The 25,987-nt window shown below is 36.8% G+C and overlaps 5 protein-coding genes and 1 long non-coding RNA gene across 11 annotated transcripts; 2 read left to right on the forward strand and 4 right to left on the reverse strand.

Moving 5' to 3' along the window:
- Nucleotides 1–1,194: 1,194 nt before the first annotated feature.
- On the reverse strand, nt 1,195–2,338 carry LOC108125292 (glycoprotein-N-acetylgalactosamine 3-beta-galactosyltransferase 1). The gene is made up of 2 exons (XM_017241421.3): nt 1,493–2,338; nt 1,195–1,435 (listed from the first exon to the last, which is right to left on the reverse strand). Exons 1-2 carry the CDS (start codon nt 2,300–2,302, stop codon nt 1,226–1,228), a joined length of 1,020 nt encoding a protein of 339 aa, XP_017096910.2. The 5' UTR covers nt 2,303–2,338; the 3' UTR covers nt 1,195–1,225.
- A 258-nt stretch (nt 2,339–2,596) lies between these two features.
- Nucleotides 2,597–5,438, reverse strand: LOC108125291 (glycoprotein-N-acetylgalactosamine 3-beta-galactosyltransferase 1). Its single transcript, XM_017241420.3, has 3 exons — nt 5,238–5,438; nt 3,071–3,963; nt 2,597–3,008 (listed from the first exon to the last, which is right to left on the reverse strand). The coding sequence occupies exons 1-3, from the start codon at nt 5,278–5,280 to the stop codon at nt 2,598–2,600; spliced, it is 1,347 nt and encodes a 448-aa protein (XP_017096909.2). The 5' UTR covers nt 5,281–5,438; the 3' UTR covers nt 2,597.
- Nucleotides 5,439–6,051: 613 nt separating this feature from the next.
- LOC108125517 (ankyrin repeat domain-containing protein 29) lies at nt 6,052–12,657 on the reverse strand. Of its 3 annotated transcripts, none has more exons than XM_070276795.1 (5): nt 12,495–12,657; nt 10,188–10,485; nt 9,267–9,377; nt 7,345–7,641; nt 6,052–7,282 (listed from the first exon to the last, which is right to left on the reverse strand). In XM_070276795.1, the coding sequence occupies exons 2-5, from the start codon at nt 10,197–10,199 to the stop codon at nt 6,725–6,727; spliced, it is 978 nt and encodes a 325-aa protein (XP_070132896.1). In that variant the 5' UTR covers nt 10,200–10,485; nt 12,495–12,657; the 3' UTR covers nt 6,052–6,724. The 3 variants fall into 3 exon arrangements, with proteins under 3 accessions (XP_070132896.1, XP_017097228.1, XP_070132897.1); XM_017241739.3 differs by lacking the exon at nt 12,495–12,657 and adding an exon at nt 11,787–11,858; XM_070276796.1 differs by lacking the exon at nt 12,495–12,657 and adding an exon at nt 11,809–11,826.
- A 33-nt stretch (nt 12,658–12,690) lies between these two features.
- RpS21 (ribosomal protein S21) lies at nt 12,691–13,459 on the forward strand. Its single transcript, XM_070276797.1, has 4 exons — nt 12,691–12,836; nt 12,908–12,966; nt 13,035–13,226; nt 13,292–13,459. Exons 2-4 carry the CDS (start codon nt 12,917–12,919, stop codon nt 13,299–13,301), a joined length of 252 nt encoding a protein of 83 aa, XP_070132898.1. The 5' UTR covers nt 12,691–12,836; nt 12,908–12,916; the 3' UTR covers nt 13,302–13,459.
- Nucleotides 13,460–14,056: 597 nt separating this feature from the next.
- On the forward strand, nt 14,057–25,861 carry LOC108125424 (uncharacterized). 3 transcript variants are annotated; one of them, XM_070276794.1, is made up of 7 exons: nt 14,057–14,378; nt 14,436–14,526; nt 22,145–22,594; nt 22,662–22,757; nt 23,555–23,964; nt 24,031–24,447; nt 24,671–25,861. In XM_070276794.1, exons 3-7 carry the CDS (start codon nt 22,160–22,162, stop codon nt 24,999–25,001), a joined length of 1,689 nt encoding a protein of 562 aa, XP_070132895.1. In that variant the 5' UTR covers nt 14,057–14,378; nt 14,436–14,526; nt 22,145–22,159; the 3' UTR covers nt 25,002–25,861. The 3 variants fall into 3 exon arrangements, with proteins under 3 accessions (XP_070132895.1, XP_017097107.1, XP_017097105.1); XM_017241618.3 differs by lacking the exon at nt 14,436–14,526 and adding an exon at nt 16,003–16,112; XM_017241616.3 differs by lacking the exon at nt 14,436–14,526.
- LOC138925708 (uncharacterized) lies at nt 22,579–23,641 on the reverse strand. 2 transcript variants are annotated; one of them, XR_011441907.1, is made up of 2 exons: nt 23,506–23,641; nt 22,579–22,768 (listed from the first exon to the last, which is right to left on the reverse strand). It is a non-coding gene; the product is annotated as an uncharacterized lncRNA (long non-coding RNA). The 2 variants fall into 2 exon arrangements; XR_011441908.1 differs by lacking the exon at nt 23,506–23,641 and adding an exon at nt 23,345–23,495.
- Nucleotides 25,862–25,987: the final 126 nt, after the last annotated feature.

Below are 25,987 nucleotides of genomic sequence, written 5' to 3' on the forward strand. Positions count from 1 at the left end.
AACGAGTGAATATATCTACAAACAGATTGTGGTATTCCGCTCAAGAATCGGATAATCATTTCCAAAGGTAATTCAATCATTTCCAAAGGTCATATTGTTCCTCCATGTATTTTCCACGTTTTTAAAGGGACCCTAGAAAACTTGACAAAAAATCGAAAAAAAATTTTGTGTTTGGATTTTGATGCAGATCAAATGAGAATCGATCCACAAATCGTTTAAAGTATTCCGCTCAAGAATCGGATAATGATTGTCCAAGATATAACCATCGCTGTGGGCCATATTGTGCCTTCATGCATTTTCCCCATTTTTGAAGGGGATCGTCCTGGAAATTTGGCAAAAAATCTTAAAAATATTTTGTTCTTAGATTTTGATGCAGATTTAAAGAAATTTAATCCACAAATCGTTTAAGGTATTCCACTCAATAATCAGATGGCTATTGGCAAATATAGCGATATAGCCATCGCTGTGGGCCATATTGTGCCTTCATGCACTTTCCCCATTTTTGAAGGGGATCGTCCTGGAAATTTGACAAAAAATCTTAAAAATATTTTGTTCTTAGATTTTGATCCAGTTTGAAAGGAAATCGATCCACAAATCGTTTAAGGTATTGCGCTCAAGAATCGGATGGCTATTGGCAAATATAGCGATATAGCCATCGCTGTGGGCCATATTGTGCCTCCAAGCACTTTCCCCATTTTTGAAGGGGATTGTTCAGGAAATTTGACAAAAAATCTTTAAAATATTTTGTTCTAAGATTTTGATGCAGATTTAAAGGAAATCGATCCACAAATCATTTAAGGTATTCCGCTCAAGAATCAGATGGCTATTGGCAAAGATAAAGCCATCGCTGTGGGCCATATTGTGCCTTCATGCACTTTCCCCATTCTTGAAGGGGACCCTACAGAAAATTTGACAAAAAATCTAAAAAATATTTTGTTCTGAGATTTTGATGCAGATTAAATGGAAATCGATCTACAAATCGTTTAAGGTATTCCACTTAGGAATCGGATAATGATTGGTCAAGATATAGCCTTCGCGGTTGGCCATATTGTGCCTCCATGTATTTTGCATAATGATTACGGTCCCTGGTTTTTAGGTTTTGATGCAGAGAATCGAGCTACAAATCAGCCTAAGAATCCGATGGCTTTTGGAAAATATAGAGCAAATAGAAAGCTATTTAAATATGGACAAAAATTTAATTTAATGTGTTTTAAAATAATATTTATTAGTAAGCGTAATCGGATGGAACTTCGTTTTCCCCACTTTGTTGGTTTTTTTCTTTCATTTTATGTGGTACAATCGGGCTGGGAAGGGTTTCATTAGCAAGTTTTCGACCATAGGCTCTTAACCGATATATCATATATTCAAAACTGTACATATAATGATGGTTTATGAAGGGAAAGGATACGGGATAGTCAGACCAAGCAAAAATGCCCTGAAAGAGAGTATTCATATTAATGCTGGTATTTTTGAAGTTTCAAAGGTTACATACATCTTTGGTCCTCACGGTTATATACTTCCAGTACCAAAAATAGGCTTCGTAGTGCAGATACCTATTAGATCTTGCCTGTGGCTCGACGAGGTACATTCGTCTACGTCCTTTCGAGTCTCTGGAGTTTCCCTCCTCAACGTCTGCATTGTCAAGGCACTCCTTCAATCTGCCCATCGTTGAACCCGTATCCTTTTCCTCACATTTGGTTGGATTTGGCAAGGCAACCGTTACGACCTTTCGCAAAGCGTCCCGGCTCATCACAGTGCCAGGGGATCCGAAATAGATTGGCCTCTCCGGACTAAAGGGATATAACATGTAGCGCAGATTCTCCATCAAAACATAGGTCTGATCGTCCGCCTCCAGAAACCAATCGGCATCGTTCAAGTGATGATTGTAGACATATTTAAGGGCACTCTTGGTATTTTTCCACGACTCTCGAAGGCTAGAGTTTTCCGATAAAACCACCGATCCCGGTAGTGCCGGATCCACCTTGTTAGTAAAAAATATGAGCTTATTGCATCGTCTTGCCCAAGTACGAAGTACCGCCTTTGCTGCCTCTTGGTATGATGTGCTGACGTAGCATAAAATTCGAACCTTTTCGGTCATGTCTATAGAAAGGAGACTTCCTTTTTCCGTATGATTGGAGTATGATTTAAAATCTATATCAGGCAATAGGACATTCTGAGTGATAAGGTAACCAATTCCTATGCCCAGGAGGAGGAAAAGCACAGGACGGGATGAAGACCCCGTTAACTGCTGATGATGAAGATCACTTTTTCGTTTCAAGAAAAGTGATTCTTTTGGATACATTGCCAGCAAATCTTTCCAAGATTGCAATACTTTCTGATTCTCACAAATTTATATACTAAACAAAATGAAAAATGATGGTTTACTAAAAATACTCTCTTTAAATCCACTATAACGATATTAAATGCTTTTTAGTCATGCACCAAGGTTCTCCACAAAGTATTTTAAATAAAATCTCTTAAAAGGTAAAAAATTTAAGAGCTTTACTCTAAAAACTAGATTTAAGTACATATGGATTATACACAATAGTAGTTCTCTCTATTCTTTAATTTCCTATATATAAATTATAGAATAGTAATTAATGTCTTTTGGATTTATCATCTACACTCTCATCTGTTTCTTCCGTTTCTTCGCGTGATTCCCTAGATCTAGATCCTCTGGAATCAGAGTCTTCTTCTGTTTCCTTGTATTTTCTCTCTTCACTTTCCAGCTCCTTAGAGTCCATTTCCCTGGCATCGGGTTCCTTTGGCTTTTCTGTTGTTGTCGTGAATATCCTGTCGTAATCATCAACAGAATCCTCATTACTGGCAGCAGGTCGTTCTACAGGCGGGGGCAGGAGCTGACCCACTTTGAGTTTTGCAGGCAAAGCTTCCAAAGATCTCATCAAGCCATAGGGCTTCAAGTGATAAATGAGATAATCCATCACATACATCATATTAGGAGCGACATAATGGAATGAGATGGCCAAGTCGGAGCAGCAATCCAAGCCCTGAAAATAAAAAATATATATATTCTAAAGTTCTGTAGCAACCACATTTCCCTATTACTTACATCATCAGTTTTGTAGTATTGATAGTTCCAGTACCAAAAGTTCTTGTCCCACTTGGCTGGAATCAAATGATGTTCCGGAATGAAGGGAAACATCCTGCCACGACCTCTTTCATCTCTGGAGTCTCCAGCAGTTACGTTCAAGTTGGCCATGCACTTGCCGATTTCGATATCCTCGTTAATGACCGTTCCTGGCAGGCAGTACTTCTTGTTGGGAATTCCCTCCACCACGAAACGGCGGAGTGCCTCCTTGCTGAGAATATAACCAGCTCCGCCGGACATGTAACCCTGCTTCACGAAGGGCTTGAACTTGAAGCCAAAGTGCACGGGTGTCTTGGGGTCGTACGGATACAACATGTACCTCATGTTCTCGATCACCGCATAGGTATCGTCGTCCGCCTTGTAGAACCAGTCAGCATCGTCGTAGTGGTGCTGGTAGACGTACGTGAATGCGGCCTTGACCTTGGCCCACAGGTTCTCGCGTCCCTCCCCCACATCCAGCTGAACAGTGGGCAACTCATTGTCGTGTCCGGAGCTCATGAAGAGCAGTTTGTTGCAATGCTTGCCCCATGTCCGCTTCACGTGGCGCGCCTTCTTCTTGTGGTTGGTGGGATTGGTCATCACCCAGCAGAGGATTCGCACCTCCTTCTTCAGCTGCTCAGCAGCGGTGGAGTTGTCATCCGGATGCTCATGCTGGAAGGGATGATGCTCGGGTCCATCCGAGAGGGCAAAGGACTCGTGGTCCCCTGGTGGTTTATTGGGAAAACTTAAACGCCTGGTGAGGTAAGGATATAGACTGTCTTGTGGCGATAAGGTTGAGAACAACTGAGCCATGCAGTAGCCTACCACCAATCCAATTATTAGGATAAAAACCGATTTATTTTTGGAGCGGGGAGCTTTAATTATAAAAATGAACAAAAAATTAAGTCAAGAAGCGCTAAAATAGTTAAATTGCTCACTTAGAACCTATTTTTATCACTCTTTATTGACTTTAGGTCAACGGCAGTAAGCTAATAACTTTTAATAGTTTGTTCAGTGTTCTTTCGGAAAATAAATATGGAACTGGCACATATCTTTATTATTTTCTCCAGATGTCACAACAACTTTGAATTTGGTAAAAACAACCGCCATACAGACGTCATACGGCGCACAGGTGAAAAAGCAAAATGGAGTTGTGAGATATTCCAAAATATATGAACACGCCTGATGTGAGTGGTGGCAATGGCTACCAATAACTCTTACAGTTTCATGCTAAAATGTCCTATTTTGTTGTTTCTCGAAATTTGTTCACTCTTTCTTTAATAATAATAAAAAATATTAAAAATAATAATGCAATAAAAAAAATAGCTTAAATATATTAAAAAATATAGCTTTTCAGAACTTTTAGTTATAATTTATTTTTGGGAGACCACATATTTTACTCTGGCAGAGTGCATTATTTTTTTTTTTCAAAACAGGACTACAGAAGATATCTCTAACCCTTTAAAGTATATATGTATATTCTTGATCAGCATCACCTTCTGAGTCGAATTAGCCATGTCTGTAGGTCTGACTCTTTTACGCAATTAAATCCTTATTTTCTCTGCGAATTCTTTGTATTAATATTAAAAGTATTGGACAGTACGGATTCTATTTTTGGTTAACGGATCCAATTAGACAAATTTTATAAGGATCGTCAGATGCTATCACGTAGCGGCGACATAACTGAACATCCGGAAATGCTATAAGCTTGGGTCCTTTTTCAAATTTCTTGTTTTACGAAATAGTTCTCCGATCCAGGATTCTATCATACCATTTAAAACACTATTTAACTGCAAGGGTACAAAAACTTCGGATTCTCCAATAGTTAGCCTTGCTTTCTGGTTTACTATACGTATGATGAATTTAAATAGATAAATTTTAAAATTAAAGTACATATGTAAATATATTCCAGTTAAAATTGAGTAATCAGGTAAATATTCTCTCAAATTGAAGACCTACACCCCTTGAAGACTAAGGACCAATTTAAAATTTTGAACTGTTTGCTTTATATGTATATTTGAAACAATATCACATGACAACCAAATTATAATTATTTCATTAAACATTAATATTTGGTCTTTTCCTTAACTTTGCTTACAAAACTTATTTTCAAGGACTAAAAATTCAAAGCATTTTGAAATAAATTTACCTTCAGTTAGCAGAGAACGCGAAAGAAGACTTGCGCTTGACATTTTCCACAGCCCTTGTTTTTTGAGGTCACTTCAAATTTCCCTTTTAACTGCACTTGTGTCAATAAAAATTTGAATTGCGCCTATTACGTCAAAGCCGAGACAGTGTAATGTGAACCCGAACTGAGCTCGAAAACGTTTACCACCAGACTGAACATCCAGATAGTTGGCTAGGTCTGGCTTAATGGTTCGGCAATTAGATTACCAAGGAACAGTTGATTAAACATGACTTTTTTAAGAAGTAATACAATGGATCAACGAAATGTTCAAATACTTGAGTAAAACTCACAAAAAACAGGCTTAGCTACATTATTTAAAGGACTAAGACTATAAATATAACTCAAAAATATCAATATAAAATTTTAAACATAAATTTAAAGATTTTGTTGTTTATTTGGGGTGATTTATCAAAAGAATATTTTGGATAAGTGGGATTTTTTCTGACTAATTTCTTTGTTACTAAAATAATGTTTTCAGTTCTACAATTATTTTAAATTTTAAGGTATAGATACATGATTTAAAAAATATAAAATCATATTCCTGAAAAAATACATTTAACAAATATTATTTAAAATTATATGTATGTCTCTATAGATATTATTAGGAATATGGATGTATCATGTTACATTTTAAAATTAACGCTTTTCAAGCAGTTCTAAGCAGTTTAAGCTTATTTTCAACTCTTCTACTCCCAAAAGCTTTCATATAAACAGTCTTATATTTGATTCTGCATAAACCCACCTTTTTCAAAACAAATTCTTACTTATTTTGGGTCAATTTATTAAACTTGCGAATTAGATACAAAATTAATAAGTATTTTTACAGAAAAATAAGCTGAAAACCATCGAGTATAACTAATTTCTAATTTAAATACATAAAGGCGGCAAAACTTAAAGCACTCGTCAACAATTGCTTAGGGTAAGTTTTTGGACTATAAATAGAGTTAAATATAATTAAAATATTACTTTATATGCATGATTATGTACAGAGGGCATTGTTGCATTATTAATATTGGGTCCATGTTAACATTTTTTATAGTGATCGGTATCTTTATTGTTATTGTTGATGTTTAGATTTAAATTCAAAAATACAAGCTCAAAGTGTTTTGTTGTTTATATGAATGATACGCATTATCTAATATATATATATAAGGTTTTTTTTTTGTTATATTCTGGGGGGCTGCTATTTGCTTTAGCATGGACGTGTTCTTAGTAGTGAATTTTTTATTCGGTTATTTTTGCATTGAGGATGGGGTATTTGGGTAACCCCGCTCAGGACAATCCACTTTGAGGCAGAATTCCATACTTTATTATCCAAATTGTAGCTATATATGTGAATTCTTCCTTTATGGATTGCCCAGTGCTCTCTAACTTTCTTTAAACATAAGCAAAAAGGCCAACGTATTGTGCAAAAAGGTACATTGGAGGCTTGAAGGCCGATATATGTCTTACGCCGACATCGTTGTGACCTTTGGGGTCATTCCTGATGTGATCGTGTTGGGGGCCAACGCCTTAGCGGAGCGCGCCACCACCATTCGCACCCGCTCCTGGAGGTAATCACAGATGGAGGTGTACTTCTGCTGGTGGGCCAACTGGAGGGCCGTGAGTCCCTCCTGGTTCTTCAGCAGCACATCGCTCCCGGCGGCCACCAACTGCTTGCAGACGGTCATGTGCCCGAACATGGCCGCCGCATGCAGCGCCGACTCCCCGTTGGGTAGCAGGCCCAGATTGGGGCGGTACTTGAGCAGCACGGTGATGACCGCCGCATGGCCCTTGTGGGCGGCCTTAAAGAGCGGGGTAGCGCCGTCACAGCGTACCGTGTCCACATTGGCACCGTTCTGCAGCAGTACCTTGCAGATGTGGTCCTGGCCCATCTGAGCAGCTATCCAAAGGGGTGTGGCACCGTCCATACGCTTAACATCGATCTCGGCATCCGCCTGGATTAGCAGAGACAACACTGTGCGGTGCCCATTCTGAGCTGATATAAACACTGGAGTGGCACGATCCTATCAAGAAATGTGAGGATTAGCTTCCAAAATTTCGGTTTGGTTTAAAAATATCTACCAACCTTCATGTGTGCGTTGACATTTGCCCCGCAGTCCAAGAGTTCACGTACAATCTTCACGTGACCGCCTTGGGCGGCTACAAAGAGGGGCGTTCCACCATCCGCCGATGGCGTGTCTACACTGGCACCGGCCTTCATCAGAATCTTAACCACATCCAAGTGGCCGCCCTGTGCGGCAAAGAAGAGGGGTGTCGTGCCTGTTAGACGGCGGGAGTTGGGATCGGCTCCCTGGTCCAGGAGTTCCATTACACAGTAGGTATGACCACCAGCAGCAGCCAATATTAAAGGTGTCGTTCCATCCTAGGGAAGATTTAAGATATAAAAAATTAATCCTACAACTCGCAAAAAGCAAAAAAAAAAAATTAAAATTATTTATTTCGAATAAAACCTAGATCTTAAAATAGAATAAATCGATAAAACTCACGCACAGACTTATCTACCCATAACAAATGCTTTTGCAATTTTCCATCCATTACAAATTCAGATCTAAATGCAGTGCAATTTTCTCTAATTGTTTAGCCTGGTTCGTGTGAATTTGCATGCATGTCTGCTGTTCGGACTCTATAAAAAATCGTTTAATAAGGAAATAGCAATGAAAATACAATGTCCGAAAGTCTGAAAGAGAAAATGCGCAAATCGCTTTGGATGCGCTTGATCCAAATCCAAAAAAGGGGGACCCACGTAGCCCCAAGTCATTTGTGTGCCCTTTCTGTGGTCTCTTGCAAGCCATCTGGTACTATATATATAAACATCTACGTGTATATATGTATATATGTACATTGTACAATGTGGTACCCCCACGACCCACTCTAGTTTGGTTGGAGGGTCCACGCTTCGGTGAGCTTACAGTGAAATTTAATTTCGATTTTTATGCACTTTCAAGGTGTAATAAAAGATTCTTTTAAAACGTTACATTAACTGCACTTCTTTAAGCTTCTTTTAGGCCTAGTATTGTTTGTTTTTAAACTATAGGGTACGTTGGTAGTCGAACATAAAGATATAGATACAAGCTTGGGACTTTATGAATCGGTTAACTATATTCGATATTTGCGATGTATGTATGTATAACCTTTATTCCTTAGGGTTAATCCTTAATATCCTTATTCCTTAATAATTTAATTACTCTTTTATTTCTCAAGAAAAACATATTTGTTTATAAATTATAAATCTGAAAATGTAAACACGCAACTTTCCGCTGCCTACTCTGAAGGGTGCCTAGAAGTCTAATAGTAATGGAAAGTAAAATTTTACAGTTTTTTTGCGTATGATAACATGACGGTAGACGCTTTAGTTTGGTAAATATTCAATAAAATTTTTAAAAATAAATAATTAAAAAATAGCGCCCTCCTCCTCGATTCTCATAGGTTGCACTTAAGCAAGCCAAAAAATCGGAAAAATAATAATTTTTTTTTGCAAATTTTTTGTTTATTTTTCTTGTTTTTTTTGTTGTAATTTTTTTGGTTGTTGTAATTATTATTGTTGTAATTATTTTGTTGTAAATATTTTTTTTTTGTTTCAATTTTTTTTTTTTTTTTTTATTATTTTTTCTTAACTACATACAAGGGTATATAAACTGCGAACCAATATTTTCTCTCTTCTTTTTAAGGTGCAGTTACTCGTCTTCTTTGCCAATTGGTGCGCATTTGAGCCAACAAAGTGTTAACTGATTTTAACACGGTTTGGGCCTACATAATACATTATTTTCCTTTTCCGCAACAATTTTGTAACAAATTAATGACAAAGTTGTTAAATCAATTATGATCAGTGATTACATAATGTAATGTTTTTGTAGAGCTTATTTTAAAGAAAGTTTATGTCTTTTTGATTAAGTATTCTCTAGATTTTACTCTTTTTAACTAAAAATAATTTCAATAACTCATAGTTTTTTTATATTTAATATTTTTTTAGCTAAGAAGTAAACTCACCTCGTCTTTGCAATCCACATGAACCTTTCCGCTGTCGAGAACTCGAAGCAGAGCCACCTCATCGCCCCTCATGGCTGCCATGTGCAGCTGCACATCGGAGGGTGTCTCCTTCTATTTTGGAAGAACGAAATCAATTAAAATTAACCATTAGAACAAGATTTGAGGCAGCTGTCAAAACACAACTAAAGACCACTTCGTAATTGCATCATCAGAGTCCCAAAAATTGTGTAACATTTAATGGTAATGGGTGTAATTTCTTTTTCCGCATTAATTAAGGTCAAAGCCCTGACAAAACATTGTCTGAATTCATAAATTATTATTTTTTTCGATTGATTTTTATGATAATAAGCAGGGAACAAATCGTTGTTTACTTTAAACTAAATAGTTTATTTTTTAATAACCTTTTACCAACAGTGCAACATTATTTCACATCCCAACTCAAGTCCATAAGTACATGTTGCAATGGGGAAGCACAAAAAATATGTTTTTAAAATGTCAACTTTGCGTTAATAAAGCGAATTAAGTGTGGCACATGAATGCATGTACTTTTGCCTACGAGGGGCACTCTGTGAAGAGGGTTGAAGCACCTGTTGAAAAGCAAAACAAGGCTAACAAAGACAAGCTAACACCTCACCTAACGTGATTCAAGTTGCCACATCGAGGTGCAACAATGCAAATGCTGGTGCACCTCGTATGACATAATGACAATGGATGCTTTCGTGATACTCATTCTACATAATAAGACGATGATGACTTTGATATTTATGAATAGCGAGAAGCAAGGATATTCTTTTAAAAATAGAATGAAATCTAATAAAAATAAAATTATTAGACAACAATCTTCTTGTTCGAAACCCATCCAACTTGTTCTGAATGAGTCAATTACTTTTTTTATGGGTCAACCATTGATCATTTACTTACCTTTAGCGACATTCTGGTGAAGCCTCTCCCGCCTAGCCAATGGATCTAAGTCTGTTACTGGCTCTCCAAGCTATTGCACCTGCTTACAAGCCCGTTTCCATTGACCGATTTTTTCTCAAACTGTAACGCTGCTCCTCCGTCGTCAGAAACTACTGGTTAACAGTACCAGTGCAACAAGCAATACAGCCAACAAGTTTAACAAAAGTGGCTCAAAACGGCAGAAGCCTAGCCAAAAACAGGGAACAGCAGTTGTGGCAACATCTTAATTCTAGGTTAATAGTTTTCAAAAAAACAAGATCTGAAAATATAACAAAAAAAAAGGTATTTAAAATTGATTTTAAAAGATAATATTACCCTCTAGAAAAAAGGTATTAAATAGACCCGTTTTAGATCATAGTTAAGTTAAAGTGCAAAATCAAGTTCACTTTATTAAATGGTCAGAAAAGGGGAAGGAAAAAAGAAAGTATTTTTCAAAATCAAAAATCTGGAGAAAGGTAGGGCTTAAACTGTGGACCTCCCTATCTAATATTAGTTGATAGGAAATCGTGTATATTTTCATTAATTTTTTTTTATATTTAACTCAAATATATACATATGTTCATGCTTTAGGATAGCTTTATTGCCAATCATCCTCCACTGCCATTTTTCCCATAATAATTTAAATTTCTCTATTGTTAATATGATTATTGACAAATGACAGGTTGCCCCGGGGTTCAACACTGACTTGCTACTATCAACATGCAACAGACGTTGCTAAGTGAAACATTTTCATTTCATTGGCGCGCTTTTACTTTGTTTTTCTTCATTTATTAATTGCATTTCATGCAAGAGCTATTTTTTTCTTGCCTATACGGTATTCTTTTATGAGCCATCATCATGATTACGATGCCTGCAGTTTGCCTTTCAACTTTTGACCTAGAAAGTGCTTTAGTTTTTAGGTTTTTATTTTGTGTGTGGCATTTCATCATCATCTTGCTGGGCAGACACGCACTTTGTGGTGCTGACATCACAGTTTCTACAGTTTTCTTTTCGGGTCAGATTTCCTTTTGGGGTTTTCTTCAGTTACATGCCTTCTTAATATCATTTTTGAGGTACTTTTGGTTTTCATTTAAAGGGGTTTTAATGGGTAATACTATAAGTCTCACATAATTATGATATTAACAACCTGTTTTGTATGAACAGTTAGTTCTTTGATTATCAATAGTATGCTTTTCAATATCTTTGAATGGCTAAAAGTTCAGTGATAAGCTAAGAACTGATATGTTTAAAGAATAGTGGACTCGATGGACTCGGAACTGATAAGATGGTCTTAACATACCCTTGAAATTGATATAAAAAATAACAATGATGGTTTGTAAAACAGCACCAGTTAATTATACACCTATACCGATTTTCACTTTTAGTAACACCTTCGGGACTCAAACACTATAATGTTTTTGCTAAAATTTAAAAATAGAATCTCACGTTATCGTGATCTCATTTTCTTTTATCGTTTTGACTCTCGCGTATATTTATCTGTCAGCCCCCGACAGATTATGCAAAAATATCATCATTTGCACAAATAAAAGGTCACCGGGCAACCTGTGTCTGAGATCTCACCTCTCAAACTCACGCCGTTTACCTTTTGTAAAAAAAACGAGCGCGGAATGAACCGTCCGAACCCGAATAAGTTCTTCAACTTGTTGGATTTGAGTTTTCTGGTCTTGGTTTTTGATTTTTTGTGCTTTTATCCGAGCTTTTATCCGCATGAGATCGTATTCGTGATCACCCGGTTCGCAAACGAGTAACCGGTTCGCTTTCGGAAAGATGAGACGGCTACTATATCCCAAGCTTAAAGTTTTCAGATTTATAAACTATGGCGAGGTATTTTATGTTTGCTACCATTTTCTTTATTTTTTTTTGCTTCTCAAAGATTGCACGCTAACCATCAAGTGAGCAATAGCCATGCCTGACCCCAGGCGCACCGTTAAAAGTTCATTGAATATACAACATACACACATACATACATACGTATTGCGAGCGACGCCTATAAATAGGCAACGCGAATTGCGCTTTCCACGACACGGCGCGCGCTCAGGCCACAATAAAAACATGTCCTCTCTCCACTCCATTCCATTCAACACAATTCCTTCACATGCTTAAGCCAAGGAATTGTAGGAATAAATATAGGAAAGTAGCAAAAACTGCTTCCCATTGACGAAAATCGTTGCTGACATCGAGCGAGGTCACAAAGCTCCCCCGCATCTCCTCTTCCGCTGTTTTACTTAAGGAACTGCTTATTTTTTTTTCTTAAAAATCAATACTTACATGTGGGCCGAAATAAATCCAAAGTAAAATTATTGTTAATACTTTATAAATCCGCACTAATCAAAGAAATTTACTCGAGGCATATTATATTTCCGAAAGAATTTCCGTAGACGTCGCGAATTTGCAGCCCACATTTAGGCGTACCGAGTGTGACCGTGGGAAATAAAGAAAAAATACTTACTAAATAATACCACATTAATTTCGTAGTGCGAAGTAGTTCCGCTAGAGGACGCCACTCGCAGCGCAGCCAACTTCACGTCTATCTGTCAGTTCTTTTTCTCTTTCTCTTTTTCGCCTCCATTGCCGATTGCGGTCGCTTGATTTGCAAATAGCCCCAAAAAAGTGAGTTAAACAACGATTTTAGCCCATTATAATTAACTCTACAATTTCTAATTGGTTTTTCTACCTTGCAGACCAACAAAATGGAGAACGACGCCGGTGAGAATGTTGATCTGTATGTGCCCCGCAAATGGTAAGTGAAACACGTGTTCCCCCTCTGATTGGATGGCGATATCTAAACCGTATTGTTGCTTCCTGCAGCTCGGCGTCCAACAGGATCATCCACGCCAAGGACCACGCTTCCGTGCAACTGACCATCGTTGATGTGGATCCCGAGACCGGCCGTCAGACCGACGGTTCCAAGACTTACGCCATCTGCGGAGAGATCCGTCGCATGGGAGAGTCCGACGACTGCATTGTGCGTCTGGCCAAGAAGGACGGCCTCATTACCAAGTAAGCTAACCCATTTCTTATTGTTTATCGACTCTTGTTAATTGAAATCTTGTTTTCTCTTTCAGGAACTTCTAAATGTTTAAAAGAAAAAAACAATAATATGAACATGATTTTGGTAATAAAGCGAATTCCCTTGTAATTTAACGTATCAAAAGTGTCTTTTGTTGTTAAGCGGGATTCTATGGATTTATTTGATAATTCAAAAGTGATTAAATTCCTTTTAGAATCAGTCATCTTGGTAGTTTTCGAATTTGTGAAACAAATCCAATGTAAACAAAGGTTGTTTCTTAAAAGATTTATTCTTTTACTTACATTTATTTGTGCCACTACCTCTTGGGTATTATTCTTGTGCTTGTTGTGACTATGAATATAATTTAAAAAGCTAGACATTTTCAATAATGGAATTCGAGTTTGGTTTAATAGAAATTTGTCGTACTAGGAAAATAGATTTCACTATTGGATCTTCAAATATTTTTATATATGCTTTCCTATGCTATATATTCCTATATTCTTTTTAAGCAAAGAAATATTTTCTACCCAGAAGATTTTCCTACCATATTCATGATCAACAATTAAAATTTTAAGATATTGTTTCAAAATATAAACAAATGCCATAACTACAAAAGCTTTATTGACAAATCCTTTTATATCTGACTATAAATTGTACACCAAGTATATTTAAATCTTATATTATATATATATATTTGCTAAATTTAAAAACAATTCGTAAAGCCCTCACAATTTTTAAATCGTTTTGCAAATTTAATCGAGCGAAAAAAAATACTAAAACCTATCGAGTGGCACCTATCGGGAAGATCTCGCAACCCTTGTCTGGTCACACTGAGCCCTGAACTAAATAGAGCAAAACAATAGAGTCGGAATAAAATGTGCTGTAGTTTTTAGTTTTTTAGTTTAGGGCACAAACCACTGAGGGTAACGAGCATAAAAAAACCCACCTTAGTGCAAAACGGGAGCTGCGCGTCCTGGAAAATGTGAAAATAAGTGCGCAACGGAGCGAATAAAATTGCAAGCAATTTTCGGGATAATTTATGTAATTCAGTGAAATAAACATTTAATTGCCTGATTGAGGCCTGCACTAACTTGGACAGTATTTATCAGACTACAATTTATAATTTGTGCAAAAAGTATTAGGTGAGTGATTAAGTTTATGCATCGAGGTTCAATTACGTATTGTGTACACCCACGTAGAACTGAAAATCTCACTCATATTATGTTGATTGTCGTATGCCCTTACGACGTCGCGTGCTGATTTCTGACTCATTAACGAGCGACTCCCCAGGTACGAGATCCTCCAAAGGTGACTCACGATAATAACAATAATACCCCCGTCGAACACGAGACAAAGCCGAGAGCTTATGCTGCGATTGCAGCGGAGTGCAATTTGAGTGGCACAGTGGACAAAGGAAATATTATCTCTTTTTTTTTATATTTTATTCATTACAAAGCAAGATACAAGAAGCATTAAATATTTTTGCATTACGAGTGCAGTTTTTTAAGCTGTCAACGCTTGCTGACTTACATAAAACGTAACCTTTGGCCTGCTTTTATATTTGTGGCGCTTAATTCCGTTCCCATTCCACTGTGCACCACCCACCCACCCACAATACACCCCGCCCAGTGCAAATGCACTTAAATTGCACCCAAATCGCACTTGGCCAAATGAATTGTGTATGTGTGTGTGTGTGTCTTTGCTCTCTCCCCTCTTGGTTATTTCTTGGCTTTTGACGCGCCATTCGCCAAAGTAACGGCGTCGGACAAACAAACCAACAACAACAACCACAACCACCCAATGCCCCACGTCCATTCACTTTAATTTGCTTTTGCTCTTCGTATTTTTTGTTGTTGTTATTTATTGTGCTTTTTTCCATATAATTTTTTATCTTTTTTAGCCACAAAAAAAATTCAAAATTATCTGGTTGTCCGCAAATAAATATTCGCTTCTATTTACTTGCACCGAAACTTTGATCGTCGCCTACAGGCAGGCCTCGTTAACATGAAATGAGAGTCAGAAATGATATTTTATATTTAATAATAATTTAAGATTAAATTTCTTCAAAAATACTAAACAAATATATCTTTATTTAATAAGTATTTAATAAACTACTATTAATCATTGTAGAAATATTTTAATTTATTAGAAACCGCAATACTATACAAAAATATTGACTAAACAACTGGGTCTACTGTTTTGCATTAAATTTGTTGTTTTTTTCTTATTTTGCGTCTTTTAAAGAAGACGATGGCACGCGTTGGGCTCCATACCTTGTGCCCAGGTACGGAACAGAGGATATACTCGTACTCGTAGGTAGACAGCACACGCTCTGGGGGGGAAAATGAAATGTTAATGTAGGCAGAAAATTCTGTATTCTGTATAAAATTACGCGACGACGACGAAGACTACATCGATGTGGGCAGCTGGGCGGAGTGGGAAATGCACACACACACACACCAGTCTCCCCTGGAATGAGGATTTATTTAATGGGCCAGACATTGTCTCCGATACGTACCGAGCCCCAAAAAAAATTTATTATTTCTGTATTATGGTCTAATATTAATATTTGATCTAACTTTTGGTTATTTTTCAAGCTAAGGTTTTTAAGGTTTCCCCCAGTTTTTTTTAGTAACTTTTGCTTTTAGTTGGGGATTACTTTTAGTTTCTGTTGTGGTGGATCAGCTGTGACTTTCTGGTTTAAAATATTCATATGCGACGACACATATGAAGTAATTGTGGCTAACCTCAGCGATTCTCTTTCAGCTTACGCATAGCACCTAGGCTAGTTGGTCAAAGTTCGCACTAGATTCAGCATACAGCCTTGAAACAAAAGCTTTCCTAATCGTAGCACCCAAATGGATACTTTGTGAGTGGTAAGCTATGGGTTGTTGTGCATATAGAACTGCATGCTTATCGGTTATATAATAAAGGTATTTTCCATATTACCAATGATTAGATGAATATTATTTAATAGTAGTTAATTGTTTTATTTTGAAACACAGAACCAGATGACTTACTTAAAAAAATAAATCAATAAAATCCTCAAAGCTATTGAGTCATGTATGTAATGTATCAAAACAAGAGGTTACACTCTTAAATGGCAATAATTTGTCATACTGATAAGACCAATACTCTATTAGATATCATTGACCACTGATAGGGATAGAATCCACAAAAACAATTGTAATTTTGACACCATAATGATGTTGAAGGAATGCCACGACACGATTCTATTTCTATTTCTAGAGAATCTAAATTTGATCAGTTTGCACTAGTTCTGTGTGGGATTATTTCGGTTATTTCCTTTAAATGAACACTAATGGCATCTAAATGGAAATTAATTGACTTGTCTATGGCCGAGTTCTAGGTGCAGAAGTACGCGTACGTCACACAAGTTAATTAAATTTTAATTTGAAGGTCATGAATTTGGTTTTCAATTGGGTTCGGCTGGGTGTTCTCAATTTATTTGATGAATTTATTATCAATCAATGTACTCACCTATTTTGCACTTGGATCGCACAAATTCTGGAATTCCTGTTTTTTTATTTATTTATTTATTTTGCATATGACGCAGTTTCTTTTGAAAATTTAGATAAAAATTGGTTTTCGGATGGAATAGTTTGTTTTTTTTTTTTTAAACAATTGTCATTAGAAAAGTTTTCCTCGTCAAAATAACTATAATTTTCAGAGCCATTTACTTGAATTTTGTCAAGGGGCGTTGACAGCCACGCCACAGCCATATACCATATCCATGTGATTATATATGATTATACTATGTACAGAAAGGGTGGAAACCGTGAAAGCCTATCCAATTATTTATTTAGAGTTCTATTAGGAACCGGACAAACTAGCTCACACATCTGCGCACCTCAAGCACATAATCAAATTACAAAAGCCTTGCATTAATTATAAAGTAATTGAGTTTTTAATTCATTAAATGATTCAATTCTAGACATCTTGAGAAATTAAACTGTTGTTCTTTTTAAAATATATACTATGTTTTAAATATAGTTTTTACCCTTTTCACAAATCAAGCAACTACTATGTAGGTTGAGTAAAAAATATATATACATTTTTTTAAAAACTTCACAAGCACTTAAAAACGGTTGTTAAAAATATGAAGCCCATTTGAAAACCCCTCCTAAGTTCATAGCCGATAAATGTTATGCGTTCATTCAACCAAAGGCCATGAGCTTGAGGTCTGACTGTAAGGTATATTAGTGGACAGATCAAATAACCGGTTCAGTGTAAGTCAGCTGTGGGAGATAGAAAACTAGTTTCGGACAAGAAAATTGAGTATATTGGCTGTGAGATACCCGGTACTCACTTAAGAAATATGTGCATATGTCCTAAAAGATCATTTTTAAAATCAAAAGCTTTTTTTTTAATAAAACACACTTAGATACGGTCTTTAAATAATATGTTTAAAAAATTAAATGAATAATATAGTAGCTGCTTTTAATATATCATTAAAAAATCCTAAATGTGTCTAATAAACATTTTAAAAGCTTCTATAGATGTCTCTAAAAATGTATCTTAAAAAGATTCGGTTTATTTCAAATTTAAAAATAAAGTTTAGCTGTCTTTTTCCAGAAAATTCGTACATATATTTTTTATTAAAAAAAATGTATATTATGTTTTAAAACAATTCTTGTCAACCGGAAATAATGAATCTACAATTAGTGCTAATTTCAGCCAGCAACAGTCCAATAGCCCATGTGGCAAATACAATTTTTTAAATTTCCAGAAACTTTAGGAGGATAAAAATAAAAAAAAAAAAAAGCGAAAAGTATTTCATTGTTTGTTTATGGATAAATTTATTAAGCTCGCGAGCGTACGCCTCGTGATGAAAATTAATTGCCGAGTTGTTGTTAAGTTAATAAGAACTTGAACTGGGTGCTGTGTATATTGTGTTGTGTTGGCCACTCAACTAAAAACCCATTGCTTGGAGAGAGTGTCAGAGAGACATACTTTTGATACGCAAACATATACATTTTGTTGTTCGTTCGATTGGACTCGCGCACCCGGGAGATCGTCTGCGAATATATAGACTCACTTCAGTCTAAACTTTACGCTCGCGATGATCGCTCCAACGAGTTCCACCACGTTCCACACTAACTAAACGCATATGTGCACTAACTATAAACTATAAACTATATCTATGCCCACGGATCTTGTTTATTTGCGTGATATACAAACAATACACACAGAGACACAGAGAGAGAAGCTCAAACATCAAGTGAAAATGTCTACGGAACGTATGCAATTTCTGGTTTTCTATGAAATGTGCCACAAATGAAACCGAAAGCACCCATGATGAGAATTACAACAATGGTGGGTGCTCTCATAATGGGGTACATCAGACATCTGGCCCCCAGGCATTGTCAGCTGGTGATTGGTGGGCGCTCGTTTAAACGGATTTCAATATTTCCGGTCTAGTTAACTTCTCGAACATCCCTTCTCATCATCATCACGTTGCCCTCTAAACATCGACCAAGAGTCCAATCAATGCAGCCTTGACATTTTCTTATCGCCAACCAAAAATAGCCTCTTGCATTTTAAAAATGCTTTTTGAAAAATAATTCCAAAGAAATGGAAGCTATACCAGACGATAATAAATATGAAATTAAAATGACGTAATCCTTGGGACAAATTTCGAAGAAATTTCAAGAAAGAATGTACAAGAACTACATAATTAGTCACAAAAAATATGGAATTTAAATCTCAAAACTAACTAAAGTATCTTGAATAGTGAAGGTTACTTTTTTTCAGAAATAGTTTTTAGCTAGAATTTCTCTCTAATTTTACTTTGTCTGCGACTTTTGGTTTAACTTTATCTTATCGTCGAATTGTCGCCATCAAAAAAAAACGGCAACGTTGTTGTGGGTTAACTGCTGGCAACAGAAATCTAAACTAATACATCGACTTAAATGGCAACAACAGCCATATGTTTGTGTGACTTTGTAAATAAAACCTTCACGCTTATTTATGGTCTCTTATTTTGTTATTCTGTTATCGATGTTTGTCCAAAAAAGTATGTTAATTTTTGTTTAAAACAGTGGTGCCCAAAACTGCCTTACGGCAGAGCATGAAACAATACATATGAACGAAATCACACGCACACATAGAACGAAAAAGTCGGTGTGTTTCAAGAAGTTCACTGAGAGAAAAGAAATGTGTAGTTTTTTTTTATTATAGTTATTATATTATTAATAGGTAGCTTTAAAAAAAAAAAAAATAGGTATTAAATAAAAAAAATAGAAAAAAAAAAAATTTAATAATAAAAAAAAAAAAATTATAATAATAAAAAATAATTAATTCTTGTTTAAAAATTAAACTAAATTTAAAAACTCATCAATATTTATATTAATTTTAGTTGTAGATAATTTTAAAAGGGCCTCCAAATTGCTATTAGTTAATCGGTTTCTATGATTATTCTTTATTAACTTAAGAGTGGAAAATGCGCTTTCACAAACATACGTACTCCCAAACATAGAATACATTCGCAATATGTTACTACGCAGAGTTGTGTATTTTTTGACACCTTCACATTTCCAAAAATCAAGCCCTGTTAAATTGCATGCCCTTAGTTCATAATCGGATTGCATATCACACAACTCCAATTGAAACGCAGGATTTTGATCTAGTATTTTGCAATTCATGGGGTTATAAAAAATATCCATACTATTTTTAATATCATCAAAGTCCATAAAACGTTTTTCAAAATTAAGTTTTAAAAAATTAATATGGTTATTAAATTCAGTAAAATCATAAGAAATAATATTAAATTCGTCAAAAACTACTTTTAATGAAGGAAAACTACTTAACCTATTGGGTTGTCAATCAAATAAAAATACATCGATTTTTTTCAAAAACCTTTCAATGGAACCCAATAAATGAAAAATATGCCTATTTTGACCTTGAAGGTTGCAGTTCCAATTGTTAAGGTGAGAAGCTCAGTCTGTTAAAAATCCAAGACTGATGTTGAAGTATTGTGATTTTATTTCGCTTAAAAATTCGAAGCTTGCCATGTTCTGTTCCAAGAACTCAACCAACTCCTTTCTAAGCTCAAAAAAGCGCTTTAGGCATTTTCCACGACTTAGCCATCTCACCTCCGTGAACAAAAGCAGGTCCTTATATTGGGTCTCGCACTCTTCAAGAAATAATTTAAGTTTACGGTGGTTTAATGAATTGTGGCCACCACGCAACTTATTAATAATTTTAATAACCACATTCATAGTGTGTATGTTACTTGTCCATTTGCAGCACAAGGACTCCTGATGAATGGCACAATGAAAAGATGGTACCTTTATGTCATTTTTAACCAATTGCCCTATAAACCCATTGTTTTTTCCCAACATAGCAGGAGCACCATCTGTGCATACGGATGCTAATTTTTTTATTTCTTTGGCTAACGTTAATTTTTCTGATACCGCATTATAAATATCAATTCCACGTGTATTTTCTAGAAGTGGAATTAGTCCAAAAATTTCTTCAGTAACATTGAAGTTATCGTCGACCATTCGGGTTGCTAAAATTAATTGGCTGATGTCGCAATTGTCGCAAGACTCATCTAACGCAATAGAAAAATAAGAACACGACTTTAACTTTTCCCTTAAGAAAGAATTTAAATAAGTGTTTAAATTTTCAACTCTACGTGTTACAGTAGCTCTGGACAATGACACGGTATCGATTATTTTGGCTGTCTGATCACCAATTTCCCCAAAACAACCTAACATTTCTAGGCATACCTTTTTAATAAAAGGGCCATCGCAAAAGGGCTTACAATGTTTGGCAATGGCTAAGCTGGCTACATACGATGCTTTTATTGCCGCTTTACTATTAATGTCCTCAGTTAAAATAATTTTTTGTTGCTGCATGGTTATTTCTTCAACATTATTTTCTATATGTCGAAGTATTTCTTCTGCATCATCGCTGTAAAATTTTTGAATAATAGCTTTGGGGTCTGGAATCAATCCATTCACGACATCCGCCCTATGGCATAATCGGAAATGTCGCTCAAAATTGTATTTCTTATCCCCAATCAAAACCTTTTTGCAAATTACGCATTGCAATTCGCATTTAAAATTTTGTGCAAAGAAAATGGTCTCAAAATTCTCAGTCATTTTTCCGATCAAAATAAGCATCAACCGCTCGCCTCGCTTGCTCGCTAATAAGTGCAGTCCAGCTAAATCTCAGTGTAGGCAAGAGACCTGCCTCGTGAGAAGGCAATATCTCCATCTCTTTTGCACACACATAAGAAGTATCGGAACTCCAACAACAAAATTCATTCGGATTAGTACGATTGAGGAGAATAGGGAAAACACGAAAAATTGTTTTTGTAATTGCCCTTTGCTTATGCTGGGACCAACGATGCTTATGGCGTGAGGAACGAGTCTTATGGCGTGAGGAGTCGCACACAACTCGGTATGCATGAGCATTTGCAAAAACAAATGAGCAGCGAGAGCAATGGGATGAGCACCACTGGTTTAAAAAAAAGATTAGGGAGAGAGTGACTTTAATCGACAAGGAAATACTCTATAAAATAATTTTTAAAAAATATGAAACAATTATAAAAAGTTTGTACCTTAATAATACTTTCAATCGTATGATAAGTATGATTACTTAATATGGAAAAAACAAAACCTTCCCCAACAGGAAAAACTACCTATAAAAAATATCAAACAACCTTTAACCTCAATTATTTTCTTCTATTTTTGGCTTGAAATGTTTTTCAAAGTAAGAACCGTGACTTTACTTTCGTTAGGCACTTTTTTAATGAGTTTTTAATAGTTTTTTTTTTTTTAGAATTTAATTCCACTTTTAACTGAGTTCAAGCCCTGTTTTATACCTTATATTATTATGTATCATAATTTATAACCTATCTTTCAATCTCCATTTGCAGCTGATTTAATATAGAATGCTTCCCAGCCTCGATACCTTAATGCGTTGCTCGAAGCGAGTTCTGCAATCGCCGCTTGAAGCGGCCGCCAATCAGATGCGGAATGGTCACAGCAAGGCGGCATCCGGTGGCATCTATGGACCCTTTACGCCGGACAACGATCTCAGCTGCTCGGGACGAGGGGACTGCATCAACAACACGTGCGTCTGCGATATTCGATATGCGGGCAACGAGTGCGACATCTTCAACTTTCCCTATTACATTGGCATATCCACGGTCTTCTATGTGGTGGCTCTCGTCTCGGTCATCCAGCTGCTCATCTGCATTGTGGCCGAGTATCAACGCCTCAAGCAGCCATCGATCCTTCGTGCCTGTCGGATCACCACCCAGAAGCTCCTCTATTTCATGGTCTTTGTGGCGGCTTCATTACGCGGAGCTTACTTTACAACACCAGTGAGTGGTCTTTTTTTTTTTTTAAATATTGAAAATTGTATCTTAAAATGTATCTTTTATATTTCAGTTGGATCTGCAGCCACAATGGGCCGTGACTTTGATGTCCGCTTACTATCCATTGCTCATGACATGTGCTTCTCTAATTGTCTGCATGTGGGCCGAGGTGAGGAGAAACTATGGAATATATAATTGGATAAGATTCACTGGGAAGAGGAGGCAGAGTCCAGGGTGCAAAAATATCTTATAGGTTGTTTCATAAACATCTTTTGTGAAAACAAACTGCTCAGGTTTGGGGGAATAATTTCCTAGGCTTCCTGCCAACTTTTTAAAGGGTAAATGTTTCTAGTTCTAGCCAAGATAGTGTTTGCCAAAAGATGGGTAGGCAGATAGGCCAAAAATTAATAAATATTTCATCATTTAGTCTGAAACAAAACGGACTTTAGTTTATAAATAAACTGACATGTCATTCTAGGTTAGATAAAGAAATAATATCCCTAGATAGATTACTGGCCAGCCATGCTTATTTCTATTTAAAATTGGCCCGCTATGATATGCTGAACCTAGCCAATATTTAGTCACGAACGCACCACTAACTATAATAAAAATAATCAACTCCAAAATGGCGTTCAAATAGCCTGACGTCGTTCCTGATAACACAATGAGAAATGTGGGAACCCGAGAACAACATCATCATCATCGCTAAACAGCGTTATTGTGTTCCCGAATTGTTTAGAGTTCACTTGTACTTGCCATTTCGTATCTAGCCCATACATATACGCGATAAGGTGTCAAGTGCACTTGTACTTGCCAGCAGAATCAATTGTTTTCGCCGACGTATCTTGGGACACCATTAATTAGTTTCGAGGGAGACGTACACCAGGGCATAGGCCGATTCTGTGGGGGAGTCCTACCTTGCCAGCTACAATAATTCATTCGGGCTTTTTCCATTCGCCGTTCCAGATCTTTCACCTGCGCGACATCCGCTGGGAGAAGTCGCAGTTCCTGTCGAAGAGCTTCCTCGGTTTCATTGCCTTCAACTTCTTCCTGTACAGCCTGTTTGGCATAGAGGTCTTCAATTCGCTAATCAATGCGGAGCGACGGGACTATGCCCACATATTCAACGGCTGTTATGCAGTATTACTACTGATCGTGGTCGTCTTCTTCCTCATCTACGGCGTGGAGGTGTTCTTCAAGCTGCGCGGCGGCTTCGTCTACGATCAGACGGGAAAAATCCTGGGTCCCAGCGAGGCGATCGTTAATGCGTCCCAGCTGCACCAGTCGCGATTCGGACTACTTAGTCAGGCCGTGATGCTCATAGTGATTGTGGGCTTTCTCACATCGGAGACTTTGGGCGACTTCTGGAAAGCAAAGTAAGTGGAAGCTTTTAATTTGGCAACAGCTGCCGATCAACCAATTGATTTCTCATTTTTTTTAAGGGTTCCAGTTCATTCTCGCAACTGGCATGACATCATTTTCCGCATTGCCGAGATCGGAGTTGCACTTTGGTTTCCCTGCTGCCTCTGGAATTCAATGGCTCCCGAACAGCTATGGATCCTGAATCCCCGGAAACTCTTGTCCCGCCAAATCGACCCATCGATACCGACATTGAATGCCGAGACCAATAAGCTCTCGCCCGAGGAGGGTCAGTCGTTTTTAACCAAAAAGGATTGCTGGATTTGTTACGACTCCGATAAGCCGGAGCCACTAATCCAGCCCTGTCGATGCACCGGGGACGTTAGCTCCGTTCATCACGAGTGCCTCAAGCGATGGCTCGTGGAGAGTTGCAGCAATACGGAGGCTCTGTTGGCTTGTAAGGTGTGTGGACATCCCTATGAGATCGAGAAGTCGAAAAAGTAAGTTAAAACAAAGCACAGAGTGTACTCTATGGCACCTAATCTTGACTAGACTTGGCAGTTTTTGGTTTTATGACCTAGACTGAACATTTTATCAATTAATCATTACTAGTTTCTTAAACAAAATAGTCCGAATCACTGCGATAAGAATAGCCAAAAACTTATAATCTTTATACCTTTATTATCAAGGAAAAATCATTAACAATTTTGGTTTTCTTTCCAGACTCGAATGGGACAAGGGCTTCACTATCCAGCACTGGTCCAAGACGGTCATTCTGATCACTCTGATGTGCATAACCGGAGCCACTGCCTGGGTCGTTATACAGATGTATGTGGATCCACTGGTGCGCGTCATGACCGTCGGAATTGCTGTTCTCATTGGCTATGTTTGTGTCAAGTGCTTGGGCGAGAACACTGTGGTGGCGTATCAACGGGCCAAAGTAAGCTCGATCAACATTGTGACAAGCTCTGAGATGGAAAAACTACACACCATTTGCGAGGAGGTCAGCGCAAGTACCTCGGCGGCAGCAGCTCGGACGGGAGTGGCCACGTAGATGCCGAGTCCTTTAATCGAGGGAGTCGTTAACAGACACACACACACATCAGCTGAAATTTCAGACATTGCAACTTACTTAGTTTAGAATGCGTTCAGCACACTATTTGCTCAATGCTCAATTATTAGTTTATGCATCACACATGGGGACGGGTGCTACCACCCATCCCCATCCTCAATTGTGTACATAGGTTTAACCAGTTACTGAGTAGCAGAGATAGTAGCGAAAACAGTTTCGATTAGCGAGTCAATTTTGTTTCTCAAATCATTCAAGTTTCCGAAAGCGAATCGTATTAAAAGAAAAGCCAAATATTATGTAGTTTAAGCATAGGTCAGTATCAATTGCAAAACAAATAAAAAAATAAACAAAAAACATCTTGAGATTATAAACGCGTTGCCAAGTAGCCTGAAAAGTGAAGAAACAACATATTTGATGCTTCGATAAGCCAGTGAGTCAGCCTCCATATTGTCTAGTTTTTAGTTTTCTTTTATTTAAAACTAATTTACGAGAGCATTTTGATTTCCTAAATTTCATTTTCCGTATAAAAGTATAAATGGAAATACTTGGCGAATATTAAGTTAAGCAACTAGGTTTTACTTTGTATTCTATCGGAATAAGTTTCCCGTTTAAGATGTTAATTTATAAACTATTTTCTCCCATATATATACAAGCATATATATCAATATATATACATTTTATTGTAGTAGGTACACAAGATACAAGATTTGTCAAAGCAAAGCAAAGCAAACTGCAAAAGATGAGAGAACCCAAACAAACATAAAATAAGTAACCATAACAATTTTTGTGATAAATCCAACAACTTAAATATAACTATATAATTTATAGAATTCAACATATAAGCTTCTTTTCCGGTAAATGGACTTTTCTATCAATTTACATATAAACCGAGTAATTGGTTAATGTCTGTTCACAGGATTTGTTTAGAGACTCTCTAGATTGGGGCCCGAACGACATGTGGCCCACAG

The sequence above is a fragment of the Drosophila bipectinata genome, chromosome 2L (genome assembly GCF_030179905.1).
Source record: "Drosophila bipectinata strain 14024-0381.07 chromosome 2L, DbipHiC1v2, whole genome shotgun sequence".
In the NCBI taxonomy this organism is placed as follows: domain Eukaryota; kingdom Metazoa; phylum Arthropoda; class Insecta; order Diptera; family Drosophilidae; genus Drosophila; species Drosophila bipectinata.

Bases quoted from the DNA above. Each gene is read 5' to 3' on its own strand.
- LOC108125517 (XM_070276795.1), bottom strand. The intron at 7,642-9,266 runs GTGAGTTTACTT...AATCTTCCCTAG, and splicing joins ATGTGGATTGCAAAGACGAG to GATGGAACGACACCTTTAAT. The intron at 7,283-7,344 runs GTTGGTAGATAT...ATTTCTTGATAG, and splicing joins ATGTCAACGCACACATGAAG to GATCGTGCCACTCCAGTGTT.
- LOC108125424 (XM_070276794.1), top strand. From the start codon at position 22,160: ATGCTTCCCAGCCTCGATACCTTAATGCGTTGCTCGAAGCGAGTTCTG. The intron at 22,595-22,661 runs GTGAGTGGTCTT...TTTATATTTCAG, and splicing joins GAGCTTACTTTACAACACCA to TTGGATCTGCAGCCACAATG. The intron at 22,758-23,554 runs GTGAGGAGAAAC...TCGCCGTTCCAG, and splicing joins TTGTCTGCATGTGGGCCGAG to ATCTTTCACCTGCGCGACAT.
- LOC108125291 (XM_017241420.3), bottom strand. From the start codon at position 5,280: ATGTCAAGCGCAAGTCTTCTTTCGCGTTCTCTGCTAACTGAAG. The intron at 3,964-5,237 runs GTAAATTTATTT...TTATAATTAAAG, and splicing joins GCGTTCTCTGCTAACTGAAG to CTCCCCGCTCCAAAAATAAA. The intron at 3,009-3,070 runs GTAAGTAATAGG...TTTTATTTTCAG, and splicing joins AATACTACAAAACTGATGAT to GGCTTGGATTGCTGCTCCGA.
- RpS21 (XM_070276797.1), top strand. From the start codon at position 12,917: ATGGAGAACGACGCCGGTGAGAATGTTGATCTGTATGTGCCCCGCAAA. The intron at 12,967-13,034 runs GTAAGTGAAACA...TGCTTCCTGCAG, and splicing joins CTGTATGTGCCCCGCAAATG to CTCGGCGTCCAACAGGATCA.
- LOC108125292 (XM_017241421.3), bottom strand. From the start codon at position 2,302: ATGTATCCAAAAGAATCACTTTTCTTGAAACGAAAAAGTGATCTTCAT. The intron at 1,436-1,492 runs GTATGTAACCTT...ACTCTCTTTCAG, and splicing joins TAACCGTGAGGACCAAAGAT to GGCATTTTTGCTTGGTCTGA.